The sequence below is a fragment of the Heterocephalus glaber genome, unplaced genomic scaffold (assembly GCF_053883595.1).
Source record: "Heterocephalus glaber isolate CG9 unplaced genomic scaffold, H.glaber_assembly_v1.0 deba00001465, whole genome shotgun sequence".
Classification (NCBI taxonomy): domain Eukaryota; kingdom Metazoa; phylum Chordata; class Mammalia; order Rodentia; family Bathyergidae; genus Heterocephalus; species Heterocephalus glaber.
The window spans coordinates 19,218,749-19,238,175 of record NW_028258312.1 but is presented as its reverse complement, the minus strand read 5'-3'; the positions used below and the strand labels follow the sequence as shown (position 1 = coordinate 19,238,175).

Sequence of the window (19,427 nt, the reverse complement as noted above, 5' to 3'; positions counted from 1 at the left end):
GAAATTTGTGTCTTAAAATGTTTACACTGAAACTACTTGCTGAATTACATTTTGTATTGAAAAAAGAAATAGTGAGCCACCAGCTTAGCTGCACAGGCAGAGCGGTTGCAGGCTGACTACAACCTGCTCCGTCTGGCTTGTTCTACCAAATTCCAACCAGGAGCCGGTGAGGAGCCCCCCGCCACACCCATCAGCAGCCAGCTTAGCCTCGCGGGCAGAGTGGTCAAGGGCTGACTGTGACCTGCTCCATCTGACTCGCTCCTCCCACTTCTGACCAAGAGCTGGTGAGGAACCCCCAACCCCGCATACCCACCAACCGCCAGTTTAGCCAGGCGGGCAGACTGCAACCTGCTCCATCCAGCTCGCTCCTCCCACTTGTGACCAGGAGCCAGTGAGGACTCTCCCCGGCATGCCCACAAGTCACCAGCTTAGCCACCTGGGTGCCTGCAACAACAGGCCCTGCCCCCTCACCCGCTGCCTCTGGTCTCTTGGTTGTGCAGCTACTTGGTTCCAAAATACAGAGGCACAGGGGGACATAAAGGCCATTGTCCTGAGCTGCAGAGGTGAACAACAGAGAGAGGACCTCTCTCAGGCTCCCTGATGAAAACTGAAGCCCACTGGAAAAGTGAAGAGAATCTCTGCAATAAAGGCAGACCAGACCACCATGCTTGTTAAGTTGGAGGGATCATCACCTCCCATTGGAACCTGGACTATCTTCAGGGGAAGGGCAGCTGGAACCTACAATAGAACCTTGCACATTTCAACACTGCAGGAGGACAGGGAGCTCAACTTGGGACTTGCAACCAGAAATCTGCCTGAATCTCATGCATCTGGGACTGGCTTGCTGAGACTCATCGACTTATAACTGCACGCTGCTGCCTACGTTGTCTATTGTGACAGCAGAGACATACCCTGAAGGAGGCCCTTCATTTTTATCTTTTATTTGTTACTTTCAAAATTACCACTAATTTTTTTTGGCTCTTATTTTTAATTTTTTTTCTTCTTTTGTACTCTTTAAAAAAATTTATTTTTCTCTTTTTTCTTTCTTTTCTCTTTCTCTCTCTCTGCCTCACTCCTTTGCTGTCCCACATGGTTCATCATCTCCCCTTTGTGTTCCTGTTCTGACCCTAATTCATTTTTCTTCTTTGTTTTTCTTCTCTTTCCTTCTCTTGCCTGTGCCCTCTGGCCTCACTGCTAACCTTCCTCAATCCTTCTACCTACCTATCCCTCCCTCCCCAACTCCTTCTAACTTCCCATCCCAAAGGGTAAAGTACGGGAGTTTATTCACTATAAACATATTTTGGGTTGGTCCTTCATTTTTATTTAATTCACACAGTTAAAAGTGATAGATTAATAACTACCAAAATTATCATTTTCTAAGAGGTACTTGATGCTATTGTGTTGCTGATTGTATCACTTGGGCTAAGGTATTGTGATTGATCTAATCAGTTGTCTTTCCTGGAATAATAAAAATGAGATGGCCTCAGAGCCATTAGAGACTCAAAACCTAAAGATCAGCTATATCTGAAAGACACCTCTGAGAAGCAATCATTCCATAATGATTTCATAATGATTCTAAATACATCAACAAAGATACTTACAATAAGCAGCTTCAAAGTATCAACCCAGGAACTAAACCAAGGATAGTACCAAAAACAAAAATGAGAAGACTTTTAAGCAAGGCACAAACTCAGACTTCCACCCCACAAAAGGCAATTTCTGGGGGAAATGAGGTGGAAAAGTCTGATAATTAACCACCTGGACACTCTGAACTGATAGCACAGGAAGTAACAAAACAGATTAATGAGGCTCTAGAAAAATTCAAAGCAGAATTAATCTCCCAGAGATGGTGAGCAGAGTGAAAGACATGATTAGAGGATCTAGAACAGAAACAGATAAAAAAATAGATGAGCTCAGAAACATGCTGGAAGCCATGAATACCCAGCATAAGAAAGAAATGGGAACCGTGATCGCCTAACATAAGAAAGAAATGGAATCCATGAAACAGATTCAAACAGATATTCAGGAGATCAAAAAATCCATTGAAAGCATGCAGAGCACATTAAGGGAATCTGAAGATAGAATATCAGACATAGAAGACAGGATTGTGGTTTAAGGACCATGAAAACAGAGATTTCTTAAAAATAGTAACGGACCATGAGACATCAATCCAGCAGCTGCTGGATGATGCAAAGAAGAATAACATAAAACTGATAGGTTTTATGAAAACAAGAGAAAGTACAATTGACATAAAAAAACTGTTCACAGAAGTAATAGTAGAAAACTTCCCAGACAGAGGTGTGGAATTGGACATACAAATATGTGAGGCATGTAGAACTCCAATTAGCCATGATTAAAAAAAAAAAATCAAAAAAAATCTACACCTAGACATATAATAGTCAAGATCCCAGAAACCCAACAGAAGAACAAAATCCTACAGGCAGTTAGAGAAAAGAAAGAAATCACCTACAAAGGAAAGCCCATCAGAATCACGGTCAACTTCTCAACACAAACCCTCAAATCAAGGAGAGCCTGGAGAGATGTATTTTAAGCCCTAAAAGAAAATAACTTCCAACCTAGACTGTTGTATCCTGCAAAATTATCTTTCAAAATCAATGGGGAAACTAGATACTTCCATGACAAAGAACACCTGAAAAATTTCATGAACACCAAAAAAGTACTCCAAACCATTCTAAGCAATATCCTAGAAAAAGATAATGAAGGTCGCAATTCCATGAGGCCCAACAGAGGGAAGCCACCAGTAAAGGTAAAAAACTAAAGGGAAAGGGTGGTGGGGTGGGAAATAAAAGAGCCAACAACAGTAAAACATCATGAGAAGGATGACTCAATATCTATCAGTTATAACTATCAAAGTTAATGGCCCCTAGGGGTGGAGATGTAGCTCAGTGGTTTCGCTGCCTGCTGTGCAAGTGCAAGGACCCTGCCTGCTGCACAAGTGCAAGGACCCGAATTCCATCCCCAGTACCAAAAACAAAAACAAAAACAAAGTTAATGGCCTCAATTCACCAATCAAAAGAAATAGACTGGCAGAATGGATTAAAAAGGAAAATGAAACAATATACTGTATACAAGAAACACACCTAACTCAAAAAGAAACTCATAGACTGAAAGTAAAAGGATGGAAAACAGTTCTCCATGCCACAGGAACCCAGAAGAAAGCAGGGGTACCAATCTTATTTGCAGACAAAGTAGATTTCAAACCAAAACTAATTAAGAGAGACGAAGATAGTCACTACATCCTTGTGAAGGGAACAATCCAAGAGGAAGAGATGACAGTCCTAAATATATATGCACCAAATACAAATGCCCCCAACTATACAAAAAAAATATTAATAGACATGAAAAAACAAATAAACACTAACACAATTGTACTGGGGGACCTCAATACCCCACTATCACAAATAGACAGATCATCTAGACAAAAAGTTAACAAGGAAATTCTAGAACTGAACGAAGCTATTGAACAAATGGACTTAACAGATGTTTACAGAGTGTTTCACCCCACAAAATCGGAATACACATTCTTTTTGGCTGCACACGGGTCATTCCCCAAAATAGACCACATGCTAGCTCATAGGACATATCTAAGTAAATGTAAAAGAATTGAAGTTACCCCCTGTATATTATCAGACCATAGTGCAATAAAATTGGAGATCAATAACATAAGAAACCACAAAACCACAACAAACACATGGAAACTGAATAACACCCTCTTGAACAACCAATGGGCCACAGAAGTAATTAAAGAAGAAATTAAACAGTTTCTACAAGTAAATGATAATGCCAGTACAACATACAGGAATCTATGGGACACAATGAAAGCAGTTCTATGCGGGAAATTCATAGCAGTGAATGCCCATATTAGGAAAACAGAGAGAACTCAGATAAATAACCTAATGCAGAACCTCAAGCTCCCAGAAAAAGAACAGCGTAACAAACCCAAAGCTCGTACAAGAGAGAAATTATAAAGATCAGATCAGAAATCAATGCAGTGGAGATCAAGAGAATGATATAAAAAAATTAATGAATCAAACAGCTGTTTCTTTGAAAGAATAAATAAAATCAATAAACCTTTAGCGAACCTTATCAAAAAAGGAAAGAATAGGCTCAAATCCATGCAATTAAGAACAAAAAAGGTGAAGTCCAACAGAGCCAGCAGACATCCAATGGATCATCAATACCTACTTCAAGAACCTGTACTCTAATAAAATGGAAAACACAGAATTACCAAAGTTAAATGAAGAAGATATAGAAATTCTGAACACACCAATTACAATGAGTGAAATTGAAACGTAATAAAAAATTTACCAACAAAGAAAAGCCCAGGTCCTGATGGCTTCACTGCTGAATTCTACAAGACATTTAAAGAAGAACTATCATATTACTCTTTAAATTCATCCAGGAAATTGAAAGGGAAGCAAGGCTTCTAAATTCATTCCTGGAAGCAAGTGTTACTTTGATTAAAAAACCAGGGAAAGACCCAACCCAAAAAGAGAACTACAGGCCAATCTCCCTAATGAACATAGATGCAAAAATCCTTAGCAAGATACTGGCAAACAGAATACAGAGGGTCATCAAGAAGATCATACACCCTGACCAGGTCGGATTTATCTCAGGGATGCAAGGATGTTTCAACATTTGTAAATCAATAAATGTAATACACTATATTAACAGAGTCAAGGACAAAAACCATATGATCATCTCAATAGATACAGAAAAGCATTTGACAAAATTCAACAGCCATTCATGATAAAAACCCTACAGAAAATTGGAATAGAACATCTTTATCTCAACCTGATTAAGGCTATCTATGAAAAACCAACAGCCAACATCATACTAAATGGTCAAAAACTGAAAATTTTCACACTAAAATCAGGAACAAGACAAGGATGCCCACTATCACCACTCCTGTTCAATATAGTTCTGGAAACATTAGCTACAGCAATTAGAAAAGAGAGAAAAATAAAAGGAATAAAGATAGGAAAGGAAGAAGGTAAACTGTCATTATTTGCTGATGATATGATACTTTACATAGAAGACCCAAAAAACTTGGCGAAAAGACTTCTAGACTTAATTGACAGATTCAGTAGAGTAGCTGAATATAAGGTCAACACTCAAAAAACAATAGTCTTCTTATACACAAATAGCAGACTCACTGAGAGGGAAATTAGGGAAACAATTCCTTTTACAATAGAATCCAAAAAGCTGAAATATCTAGGAATCAATCTAACAAAGGAAGTAAAACACCTCTACACTGAAAACTACAGCACTCTGAAAAAGGAGATCGAGGAGGAAATAAGAAAATGGGAAGACATCCCTTGTTCCTGGGTAGGAAGAACCAATATAGTGAAAAAGGCCATACTTCCAAAACTACGATATAGATTTAAGGTAATGCCAATTGAAATTCCAACAATATACTTCACAGAACTAGAGAAAACAATCCAAAAATTCATTTGGAACCAGAAGAGACCTAGAATAGCAAAAGCGATTCTAGGCAACAGAGACATGGCTGGGGGTATCACAATCCCCAACTTGAAACTATACTACAAAGCTACTGTGATAAAATCAGCATGGTACTGGCAAAGGAACAGACTTGAGGATCAATGGAATAGATTAGAAGATGCAGAAACAACTCCAGACATGCTCAGCCACCTCATCTTTGACAAAGGAGCCAACCACCATCATTGGAGGAAAGATAGCCTATTTAATAAATGGTGTTGGAAAAACTGGATTTCAACCTGCCAAAGATTGAAACTAGACCCAGACCTATCATCATGCACTAAACTAAGATTGAAGTGGATTAAAGATCTAAATATTAAGACAGAAACACTAAACTTGCTGGAAGATAAGTTAGGCAGGACTCTTGAAGACATTGGCATAGGAAAAGACTTTATGAACAAAACCTCAGTAGCTCAGGAACTAGCACAAAGAAGCAACAACTAGGATCTCATCTTATTAAGAAGCTTCTGCACTGCAAGAGAAACCACCAACTGAGCTAAGAGACAACCTACAATGTGGGAAAAAAATTTTAGCAGCTCTACCTCAGACAAAGGACTATTATCTAGAATATATAAAGAATTGAAAAAAATCAGACCCCCAAATTCAAAGACCCAATTCAAAAATGGGCATCTGAAATGAACAGACATTTCTCACACAAGGAAGTAAAAGCAATTAATAAATATATGAAAAAACGTTCAACATCACTGGTCATTTGAGAGATGCAGATGGAAACAACACTAAGGTTCCACCTCATCCCAGAAAGAATGGCTGCTATCAAGAAATCAATCAATAACCAATGCTGGCAGGGGTGTGGGGAGAAAGGAACCCTTCTCCATTTTTGGTGGGAGTCCATACTGGTGCAACCACCGTGGAAATCAGTATGGAGATACCTCAAAGAACTAGGGCTAGAGGTCCCATTTGACCCAGCTATTCCCCTTCTGGGGATCTTCCTAAAAGAATTAAAAGAATCATTCCACAGCAAAATATGTGCACCCATGTTTATAGCAGCACAGTTTGTAATAGTGAAAGCTTGGAAACAGCCCAAGTGCCCATCAACTGGAAACAGGATAAAGATGATTTTTTTTTAATAAAATGGAGTACTACTCATCCATAAAGAATGAGAAACTAGTCATTTATAGCTAAATGGATGCATATTGAGGCCATGCTCTTAAGTGAAATGAACAGGACACATGTGTAAATACCGAATAGTTTCTCCAGTATGAGAAACTGAAAGTGCAAATAAGGATTAAAAGGATTAATAACCAATAATTGATAATTTGAAATAGGAAAATGTCCAAAGGGGTAGGGGTGGTGGGAGGGGAAGGGGAAAGGAAAGAAGGGAAAGGAAAAATTATGAGAAAAGAAAAAAAATGGAAATGAAATCTACGTAAATAGGGAAGGGTGGAGGGGGTGAAGGGTGCACAGGTAATGGGGAAAAAAATAAAAACCAAGATACATCATGTACAGGTACAAGCACCCAATGAGAAATGCAAACTTACTGTATACTTAAAATGTACCAATAACAGAATTTAAGGGGAAAAAAAATAGTGTAAGCCAGTAGACCAGGATCCCTGGCAAGAATTACTGTCTTTGGATTCAATGATAAGGTGATGAGAAGTGGTAAAATTTAGGATATACTTTGATAGAAAATATCTATAGAGTAGATGTTAAATATGAGAGAAATATAGGAACTAAGGATGTGCAGAGAAGAGTTAACACAGTAGCCCTGAACTTGATCTTGTCTCCTGGCTGGTGTCTAGGAACTTCACATTTGAAACACTCTCACTGAGAAGGCCATTTAATTTATCTGCTGTGCTGAATTTATAGAAGTCTAGAATTTTACTAGACATGGCTGGTCATTATGCTAAAGTGGCCAGCAGTGACTGAAAACCAGCTTACGCTCTCTGCTCAGAGCTCCATGGTTGGATGCCTCTTCATTCACATCCACGGGGAAAAATGGGCTGCTTTGTCCCAATATTCTCAGAAAGAGTCCTAAATGCACATTGGCTCATGTCACATGCCTATTCCTGGCCAAGGACATGGATTGGCTAGATGGACAGGCTAGGCTATGTGGCTTTATTTTAAAGACAGTGGTGAGATGTGCTTCCCTAGGCCACATGGATCACCACAGAAAAGGTAAAATAAGGAATATATTGTTAGAAAACCTCCACCCAGGATCCCCCCAGATAGAACTGAAGCTAGGATTCTTTCTAATGGTTCTAGGTGCCATCACCACTTTCCTTGCTAGAGTTGGAGCTGCCTGATCCCAACCAGGAGGTCAGTCCTAGTCTCAGCTTTAGGACAATTCCTGATACGAGTAAGAGACCCTTTCAGGATTTCTAATTCAATGCTTATATCTAACCATCAAGTCATCCTTTCCAAATGTCTTTAACCTACAGATAGACATATAGGATGATGGTCTATGGGTTAGTTTTGAATCTCACTGAAGACTTGCTTTGACCACCCATTTGAGCATTCCCATAAGTCCATGATGCTGTCCAATTAAGTGAAAAACCATCTTCTGTCCTAGTTGTTTGCTCTTATCATATTTTCTTCTTATCTCTACTGGGCTATTATCCAGCAGATAACTATAACTATAAACCAGGAAGTTGATCAGCTGAGAAATATAACTATAACCCAGGAAGCCTGTACCTCTGTCAGGTGCAACGGCACCTTTTGTTTCTTCAACATCTGTCCTCCCTTTGTTCTTAACTTTACCCTGACTTATTTTCCCATTACCTGCATCTCTGTAGTCTAATTTGTTGCCTTGCTATTGTTCTTTCTTGCCCTCTGCCACTGTTCGCAAACTGCAAATCATCCTGTCTCCTCCCTATAGAGCCCTACTCTGGACTTGTCTGACCCTTGGGATCCCACCTTGACACCAGGCAATATGATGAACACATGGGATTTTCCTCAGCACCTATAGCAGAGAAATGAACAATAGCTATCAGGGTAAGGCAGCTCTTCCAAGTTTTCCCTGCTATAAGTCACTGTTCTCAATTGTGTTCTGATCTATGACAGTGACAGACTAAGTAATCAGTACTCATTCTATAAAATCAAATAATGACTATGGATTTTTCTATTACCCTCACTGCACAGCAATTTTCTAGACTGAGTTAGTGATAATATATTTATAGTGTTCTATTTTAGCATTTCCCTAGAATACACAACAGTGTATTCAATTTCAATCCAAAAGCATTCTGGGGTTGGTTTACTAATGTTTCTAACCAAATTAAAGCTTTTTTGAAGGCCTAACTCGTCTCATAGGATCATATAGTATGATCCAAAATATAAAACCCTCTTTAGCAACTGTGTCCATGACTCATTTTTATGCCAGCTCAGAATCAAAATAACCATCACACTATTAAAAACTCTAAAATCCATTGAAATGACACAGTAAAATAAAACAAAACAAAAACCCCCAACAAAATCTAACTGTGACCATTGCAATTAGTCATCTTTAGTGGAAAATAGAAACTATGTGGCTTAATTGCTGGCTACATTCAAGCAAACCCTTAATCTCACTAAGCCCTGTGCACCTGTAAATAGGGACGAGAGCAGCTACTTGGAGGATATGGTGAGATAATGTAGACCTGACAGCACAGTGCTTAGTAAGTGGTAGCTATTACTATAATGAAGATCCACCTGCACATTAACCAAAAGCAAACAGTCATGACTTTTGGTTTATTGCTTTTTTTTTTTTCGGTCTAAAATACAGTAGTTGAGATTCTTTGTATTTTTGTCACATACAAAACATGGAAGGCAATATAAATATCTCTTTGCTTTGGAATAATTTTGTTTGGGTGTGCTGAGGTTTATGGCTACCAATGCATGCTTCCATTACAAATATTCAATTGTTCACATCTAAATGTTTAGAAAACTGATTCTCAACTCAAACTATATTTCAGAATAATCTATTGAGGTGTTTTTAAAGCACAGAAGCTTGGATTCTCCCTCAGAAGTCCTAAATCACAGTCTTTGGGGGTCTTTAAAATTTTATAAATAATTCTGATAATTGAGAATTGTTGGTAAATAATATTCCCTTGGAGTCAATAAAATTTACTGAGAAATAATTTTGTAGAGGATAGTAATATAGTCCTTAACTTGAGCAGATTTTAATTTTAAATCTTAAGTGTGGATACCAACAAGTTATTTAAGGAACTGTTAATTTTATTACAGTGATCATCTTAGAGACAGTAATGTGATTAGAAAGAAACTTTTTCTAATGTAACAAAATGTTTATATTATTTAGAAGATTGTTCTAATTTATGTTAAGTGAAATAAGCCAGACATAGAAAGACAAGTATCACATGATCTCATTCATAGGTAGAATCTAGAAAAGGTGATTATATGGAAGTTGAGAATTAAATAGTAGTTGCTAGAGGATCGGGATAGTGGGAAGAGGGAAGAATGGGGAAAGATTATCAATGGGTACTAAGAATTAAACAGAAATATGAAGTTTTGGTGTGCAATTGCATGGTAGGATGACTACAGATATTAAGTGTGTCCTATATATTTCAAAAGCTAGAAGAAAGGATATTTTAGTAGTAAATATCAGTTACTAATGGGCTTCTCTTTGGCACATTCACATATGCATATAACATAATTTGATCACTGCCCTCCCTGCCCCCATTCCGACCCCTCCTCCAATCCTCTTCCTCTCCTCTAATATTTTTCTATTTTTGTGCCTCTCTCTTTCTCTATTTTTCTCTAGATTCTTCACATGACAGAAAATGTCCAACTCTCGAATCTGCCTTCTTTAATTTAACATGATGCTCTCCTGTTCCCATCAATTATCCTGAGAATAACATGATTTCACTCTTCTTTATGGCTGAATAAAGTGTATATGTACACCACATTTTCTTTATTCATCTGTTGATGGGCAACTAGGATGTTTCCGTACCTTAGCTATTGTGAACCACATAACTAGAAACATGGATATTCATGTATAACTACAGGATACTGCCGTTGTTCTTTTGGGAATATATGAAGGATTGAATGCTAGTTCTATTTTTAGTTTTCTGAGAACTCTCCATACTGATTTCCATAGTGGTTGTACCAATTACCTTTTCATTAGCAGTGTAGAAGAGTTCTTCCCCCATCCCTTCATCCTTGCCAGTATGTATTGTTTTTCATATTCTTGATGATAGCCCCTTAATGTAGTTTTGATTTGCATTTGTACAACCTTTTTAATTTGGTGCAGTTTCATTAGTTGATTCTTACCATTATTTCCTGTGCTGTTAGAGAATCCTACTCAGGAAGTCTTTGCCTATGCCTGTAACTTTAAATGTTTCTCCTATGTTTTTCTTTCTTTTAAGTAATTTCAAAATTCCACATACCTAAATTTTGATCCATTTTAAATTGTTTTTGAACAGGGCGAGAGATAAGGATCTAGGTACAATGGTCTACATATCCAGTTCTCCCAGCTTCATTGAAGAAGCTGTCTTTTCTCCAACATATGTTTTGGGGCCATTTGTCAACAATCATATGCTTTTAGTTGTGTAGGTTTGTTTATTTGTGTCCCATTCTAATCAATAGGCCTATTTGTCTATTTTTGTGTCATTATCATGCCACTTTGCTACTATGGCTTTGTAGAATATTTTGAAACTGGAAATCGTGATACCTTAATCATTGCTCCTTTTGCTTAGGATTGCTTTGTCTATTGTAGGTCATTTATGCTTTCATATTCATTTTAGGATTTTTGTTCTGGTTCTATGAAAAATGTCACTGGTATCTTAATGAGTATTGGACTGAATCTCTATGTAGCTTTTTGGTAATATGACCATTTAACAATATTAATTCTTCCAATCCATAAGTAGACGTCTTTCCATCTTCTAGTGTCTTTCCATTTCTTTCTTTGGTGTTCTGTATTTTCCATTGTAGAGGTCTTTCATTGCCTTGATTAGGTTTATTACTCAGTATAAATCTATTGTGAATAGAATTGTTTTCTTAATTTCCTTCTTAGTTTATTATTGGTGTATAGAAAATATATTGATTTTTGTATGTTGATTTTGTATCCTGACATTTTGCAGGCATTTGTTTATTAGATGTGAACATCATATTGTCTTGTAGATAGAGGATTGTCTGCAAATAGGAATAATTTGACTTATTCCTTTCTTATTTGTATCACTTTATTTCCTTCTATTGCTTATTGTTCTGTCTAAAACTTCAAGTAGAGCTAGATTGAAGAAAAGTAGTTCAGCCTGGACACTCCTGTCTCATTCTTGATTTTAAAAGAAATGGTTCCAGTTTTTTCCATTCACTATGTTGGTATCAGGGTGATATTGGCTTCATAGAAGTAATTGGGGATCATTCCTTCCCTTTCTGTTTCATGGAATAGCTTGAAGAGAGTTGGTGTTTGTTTTTCTTTATGATCTGGTAAAATTCTGCAGTAAATCTATCTTGTCCTGGCCTTTTCTTTGCTGGGAGATAGTTTATTATTTCTTTAATTTCATTTCTTGTTCTCGACCTGATAAAAGTTTTTTAAATCTCCTTTTGGTGACTTTTTTAGGTCATTTATATCTAAAAATTTATTTATTCTAGATTTTCTAATTTATTGTAATATAAGTTTGAAATAGTTCTTAATAATCCTCTGAATGTTAGTGGAATTTGTAGTAACAATGACTTTTTCAATTCTGTTTTGTTAAAATTTGGTCTTTTCTCTCCATCTTTTGGTTGAGGGTTTATCAATCTTGCTTATCTTTTCAAAGAACCAATTCTTCGTTTCACTGATCTTTTATATTGTTCTTGTAGATTCTCTTCCATTAATTTCAGCTCTGATCTTTTGTATTACTTTTCTTATTTTGGGCTTGGTTGTTTTGGTTTTGGTTTTCTGAGGCCTTGAGATGCATCATTAGGGCATTTATTTGAGATCTCTCAGATTTTCTAATGACACTGATAGCTATAACATTCTCTCTTAGAGCTGCCTTTGCTATATCCCAGATTCTGGTAGGTTGTGTTTCCATTATTATTTGATTCTAAGGATTTTTTCAAATTTGTTTGATTGCTTCAGTGACCCAAGCCATGGATCATATAAGATCATATATTATTCAATCTCTATGTTTGCTTAGCTTCTGGAGTTTCTGCTGTTGTTTTGTAGTTCAATTCCATTGTGATTTGATAGGATGTATGAGATTATTTCAATTTTTTGTAGTTGTTAAGACTTGCTTTGGAGCCTAAGATATGGTCTAATTTGAAGAAAGTTCCATGAACCTCTGAAAAGAATCTATATTCCACTGTTGTTGGATGGAACACTGTGCAGATGTCTTTTAAATTCACATGGTCTACAATATAGTCTACATCTAGCATTTTTTTGTTGATTTTTTTTTTGTCTGAATGACCTATATATCTGTGAAAGTAGGGTACTGAAGTCACCCAGTATAATTGTATTGGGAACTATCTATTGCTTTTTGTTGAGTGGGTTTTGTTTTATAAAATTGGTTTTGCCAATGTTTGGTATGTTTATGTTTATAATTGTTACATCTTCTTGGTGGATCATTCCCTTTACAATATGCAGTGAACTTCTTTATCTCATCTCAGTATGTCTGACTTGAAATCTGTTCTGTCCTGGCTACTTCTACTTACTTTCAGATTCCATTTGTATGGGATATTATTTTCTATTCTTTTACTTTGAGTCCATGTATGTCTTTGTGGATAAGGTGCTCCTTGCAGGCAACATATACCGTATTTGTGTCCTGTTTTTAATCTAATCTGACAATGTAAGTCTTTTGATTGGAGAATTCAGACCATTTACATTCAAGGTTATTGTTGAAAGATGCAATAATTGCTACCATTTTGTTACTTTTGTGATACTTGATTGTTTCCTAATACTCATTTGTTATTCTATTCTTCATTTGTGTGTAGTGTTCCTTTAAGTATGGAAGAAAGGACTTTGAAAGCTTTCACCATAAAGAGATTATAAATGTTTGAGAAGACCCATATGTTTAATATGACTTAAACATTACACAGTGTATACATATATTGAAATATCACATGGTACCCCATAAATATGTACAATGTTTGTTTTATGTATACATTAAAAATAAATTTTATTTAAAAAATATACAGAGTCCCAACTCGTAATTAGGACATACAAACCAGAGTTTCATAAACATATTACTTCTGTCTCTTCTATTGTAATTCTGGATGAATAGTAGTGTCATTGGGATCACAATGGAGAATTTGAATTCAACTGACCTGATATGGGTACTGTATTTATCCTATTGTTTGAGATGTCTGCAGGAGCATTGGTGTGTATACAAAGCTGGCTCCCGTGGCTCCTGTCTTAATTAAAAGTACTGCATTTTAACTCCCAGCTTCCACTGCTACCTCATTATAAAGACTTTTATAGCTCATAAGCCTTGTTCTTATTTGCCATTATAAGTTATTCAGATCTGAAGGAATAACTCTTCCCACTAAAATTTAAAGCTACATAAATTTACACCCAACAAAAAGTACATGCTTATTTTATGCTCAGTATGATAAAATATGGAATTTCTAAGAGTATCTGAAAAATTTTGTTTTTCTTATAGAGGTAGTGCAAACACTACAACTTTAACATGGTTTTACTAACCTTGGCGCAGAATAAATTTTGTTGCCTTTTGTAATTTTTACGTTTATACAATTAGATTCTGGGACACACTGGAACTTCATTTTCCTTTAGCTATAGATGGGAAGGTTGTAGGCTTAACATTTTCTAACCATCTTTTCACAGGTGGATTTTTGTCATGACAGAATCAATTCGTTTTTAAGAAACCCTTCAGGCAAGGTTAATTATTCAATGAATATTGAAGGAGTGACTATGAGATTTTGGGGCTAATGTTTCACCAATTTAGGGAAAAGAATGAGGCACATCCCATTGTGGTAATAGTAGAGAAAGTTTGGTCACTGAAAATTCAGAATACAGGAGCAGGGAACATTATAGAGATATGAAGGAAAGGGAAGTTAGGTATAAAAATAGAACAAGGAAGGATTTAACAAATCATTAGTCTTGTAATTCCTTAAGTTTTTCATCTTTTTTTTTTGGTACTGGGGATAGAACTTGGGACCTTGCACTTACGAGGCAGGCGCCGGAACCACCGAGCTAAATCCCTGGCCCATGTTTTTCATCTTTTTAAAAAGCCACATTAACTGAAGAAAAGCCTTTAAAATTTTTTGATAATATAACAGAGAAGAAAGTTTTCGTTCCCAATATCTTTGCTCTTCTCATTTCACAAGTAAAGAACTTTGTTTGCAACCAGGAATGATGGAGTGACGGAGCTTAATTAACATAACTTATTTTTTCCCACTGCATCAGATCAGGTATTTATTCAAAATAAGCTGTCCAAAATGATTTGACTTTCATGGAATAAACACATTGAACACTGTATATAGCACTGTATATAAACTGTATATAGCACTGTATATAAACCTACCTTCTATGGTAGGTTTCTTTTCTGCTGGGTTTTTTTCATTTGTTGGTTTCTTGGTAGTTTCAGCCTCCCCCTATCCCATCAAAGGCTTCTTCTGTTCTTTATCACCAAAAGCCCTCTTTCCTTTCTTCCCTACCACATGCTTCTTGCACGTGACCCCAGCCTCACCCACTTTGGCCTCTGCTGCTGCTGCTGTCTTACCCACCCAGAGTTTGTGACATCTAACATGGGGAAGAATGGCGTTGGCCATGGTGTTAGTATATGGCTTTAGCTCCAACATCATTCTCAGGGTTTTCGTGGGTTCTTTTTCAGTACTCTGCAAGGAGCAAGTTCAGAATGTTCTGTTTGCTTATGTTAAGCACAGCCATTCCAGGAATTCTTCTGAAAGGCCCAGTGATGCCATTGTTCTCATTATACGTGATGCACGATCCCCTGAGCTGCATATGATGGTTTCTCATTTTACCCTAGGTAGCAGTATTCTCTGGAAGGCATGGCTCATTTGGATAACACTTCAGCCCTGAAGTTCTTTTATGAAACTAAACATCCTCCTTGGTCTTGAACCTTTCAATTTTACCTTCGACCACCAGGAAGCTTGGGAACCTATTCAGTGACAACCTTTAAACATGATTAGTGTTAATGAGGCAGAAGTGACCAGGGCAGAGTAGATTGCATATGGCTTTTGGGTTGATAGGGATGAGCAGTTCCAGTTTTTGGTTGGTGCAAATGTGTGGCCACCTCAAAACATATTTTTGAAAGTATCTTTGCTGGAATGATGAGTTCCATCACCACAAACCCTGGGAATTCACACCATAGCTCTGCCAGCACCCAGGACTCAGCATAGGTTTAACAATTTGCTCACTCACTGACAACTTAGGGCCGTCAGTCATTTCTGTGTCAACTAGGTGTGAAAAAAGTTCACAATATCTGCTTGAATGCGAGTCTCACACACAACCAAGAAACGTTTTTCCACATGACTACTCCTTCTGGGAGTACACCCATGTCAGTAGACAAGCACATGCCGTGATGGGAGTAGGAGAAAGCCTTTGTCCTCTTACCCTGGCAGCTCCTACAGGAAGAGTTTAAACAATATAATTCTTAAGCAGAAAAGCTAGGTTCTGTGTTAGGCTTTCCTTCTTGCTGGATTACATGAATCTTTCTTTTCATATGCTCCCAAAGTGGACTAAATCAGTTGACAGCAGTGAGATGGAGGAGATATGTGTCATAATGCTCCTAAATGCAGTAGAAACACCCTAAAGAAGAATGTCTTCGCCAGCATTATCAACAGATTAGAGTTGTGAATGGCAGAATATGTCTCGGGTGAAAAATCTCATTAGACAGACAGACATGATAAAAAGGCCATTAAACAAGGATTTCTATGTCAGATTCCATCAGGGGAAAACAAACAAGTGACTCACCTTTATGTATAATGGTTCCCTAAGATGTTCAATGAGAATGCAAGCTTTTTCCTCCCACACAGGGTTGAGGTTCTTGTGTATTATTTTACTTCTAAAAACTTCTTTTCTTCCAATTTTAAACTTCACGTATGGATCACTTGTTCCTGTTAAGGAGAGACAGATTGATCCATGTTAATCATTCCTTTCTATGGAAGCAAGATGACTGCTCATTAAAACAACAGGGAGAATCTAAAGGAAGAAAATTTAATTAGGACTTATCATGCGGGAAAATAAAGGTTGTGTTTTTCCTAAATCTTTCCTTATATGTTGAAGTGACAGTAAATTATCATTATTATTGTTGTTACATTATCTTCTGATCTTAATTGTGTAACTTTGTTTTGGCATTAAAAAAACTTGATTGTATGATAAATATGAATTTAATTCCAATTACACATAATAGAGCTTAATCTGATATTTCTATTGGTATCATCTTGTCAATTATAGAAAGGATGATCAGTTATATTGGCTGATATATATACATGTTACTAGAACTTTACACTATTGTAATTCGCTTAGAGAAATCTGAGTCTCAAACAGAGTCATTTCTTTTTTGGTGCCATATTCTCCCTTGCTTAGAAGCTTTAATTGTAGAATGTTAAGGAATGGGTGGAGGTGACAAAGGAACGTAGTATTACTGGGATAGAGACCACTGCTTATTAAATGAAATGGATACTTAGTGTTATGCTTTAACCCCTCCCAAGTTCTCTCTGTGAAAAAGAAAATCACAGATGTCAAGTAAGTTAATTATGAATACATAGCAAACAAGAAATGGGGTTATGATTCCAACCAAAGCTGTTTAACTCTAATGCATGCACTTTTTCCATTATATCTGCAAGAGAAAAAGCCTTTTAACTAATATATATATTAATTAATATAGAGAAAATATATTAACCAATATACATATATAAACTAATATCTAATATATTAACTAAAATACATGTATTCACATTGGAGTATGAGGGTGAGACAAGACCAACCTTGACTTAAGTTGAACTGATGCAGCTATTAAAGCTCCCTAGAGAAAGTGAATCTGTTACTTCCCATATAAATTATTCTAGTGCATAATAATCTTTATCATCAGGAAATAATCCTTTGTATCAGGCCCAACTGCCTTATGATAAAATTAGACTTAATTCTTCACGTTTTGTTCAAACTGAAGCTACAGTTGATAATATGATTTATAAGACTTCAAGAAAAATGGGACCATGGCTCTGGACAATGTAGCAGTGTACAGGTGTCAGCCATTACAGTTATGAAGCTGTTATCCTTGAATTTACATTATGTATCCTCTCTCAATACTCTTCTCATCTCAATGACACATAAACACCTATGCAAAATATAAAGATTGACTTAAACACCTCGTCTGTCATATTTAATCATTTGAGGTGCCCTTAAAACTTCTGACATTCCTCTCCTTCAAAACATAATACCTTGGGACGGGGATGTAGCTCAGTGGCACAGTGCCTGCCTGACAAACATGAGGCTCTGAGTTTGATTCCCGGGGCCAAAAAAAAAATCATTTTTGTATGCATACATCAAAGAATAATAAAAATAATTATTCCATTTTCCCATTTGTGAAACTCCATTTTATTTGGACAGCTTGAGCTTATAAAAGTAAAAACAAAAATATTTATAAATGTAAATGTAGGCTGCTTCATATTAACCTGCTATAATTTTTTCATGAGGGGAAGCAATAAAAGTAAAATGTTTAATGGTTAAAATGGCTATTTTTATCTTAGTAGTTTCAACTGTGGACTGAGACAGGGGAGGTAAAGGTATGGGAGGCACCTACTTTGAAAAAGATTAAAATCAATGAATCTCTTTGAATTGTCCCAATTATACCCTAGATCAAGTTATTTTCATTGGTTAAAAAAAATCACCCATGTAAAAAAAAAATCACCTATGTAATTACTATTACCTGAAAAGACATAGTAATTTCTGTCAGATCAGAACTCAGCTGTATTACTGTTTTATAAATCTCCAGCACGTGGTATAGAATCGGACATACTGTAGGTCCTCAATAACCATTTGGTAAACAAAGAAATTTAAAAATAACTTGATGTGTGAGTCAGAAAGGTATTCTGTAAACATTCCTTGGTGAAAAAGAACAAAAATCGGGCATCTCCTTTTTAAGTTTGGGGAGGTAGGAAAGCTATTCAAAAGTTTCCACAGCTGTGTTTTCATAGCTCATCACATTCTCAGGCCTGACTCCATGGTGGAACCTTTCTAAAGTGAGTTCCCCAGGTTTACAATGGGTCCTGTACATAGGGCAATAAAACTACCGCCCACAAAGGTACATCTGCAGGAGATAGCTGAGGAGAAGGAAAGGTCTCTGGGGGTCTAAAGCAGAAGGCTCAAAGCCATGGGTGAAATCTCTTGCCCTGTTTTTTCAGGACCACTGTTTGCTCTGCTTAGACCAAATAAGATTTGGTTACCAGGTTTTCAGTATAAGAAAAAATAGAGTATTAGGTGCGAGTGGAAGCCTGTGAGAATGTAGTAAAAAACAATATGAGATTAAGGAAGAATACTTTTAAATTTTGAAGAGAACTTTCAATAATTTTTTACAATCTTTGCTTTTTAGAGCACTTTGGAATGGGGCCAAAAGGTTCTAAGAGAAACTATGGGTTTCCAGGTGGGACAGATGGAAGTAAAAACAGGATGGGTCTGAGAGCAAAACCAGGAAGGCGTGAGGGTAAGAACAAATAGTTGAATGGACTAGATTGAAAAACTCACAAACAGACTAATAAAACATTCTATTTGATAATGGTCATAACACCAAAAAAAATGGGGAAAAGAAAATATAAAACCACCTCATCATATGGACAAAGATGAAGCCAGATTCCCCACCTTGTGGCATATGCAAAGATGGACTCTTAACAATTCTGATAGCTAAATGTGAATTTTAATTCCACAAAGCTAACAGAACATAGGGGAATGAAGACAAAAGAGAAGATTCCTTAAAGAAGCAAAAATTTTAAAGTGTGTGTGAGAGAGAGAAGGGAGAGAGAGAGAGGGAGGAAGGGAGAAAAGAGGGAGAGAGAGA

At 36.7% G+C, this 19,427-nt stretch overlaps 1 protein-coding gene across 14 annotated transcripts in view; it reads right to left on the bottom strand.

Moving 5' to 3' along the window:
- Positions 1-19,427, bottom strand: part of Mctp1 (multiple C2 and transmembrane domain containing 1) — a 516,544-nt gene that overhangs the window by 219,372 nt on the left and 277,745 nt on the right. For all 14 annotated transcript variants that reach the window (XM_087180712.1, XM_087180715.1, XM_087180714.1 and 11 more), the window contains exon 3: positions 16,346-16,488. In XM_087180712.1, coding sequence (XP_087036838.1) covers positions 16,346-16,488 — 143 coding nt within the window. The remainder of the gene's footprint in view (positions 1-16,345; positions 16,489-19,427) is intronic.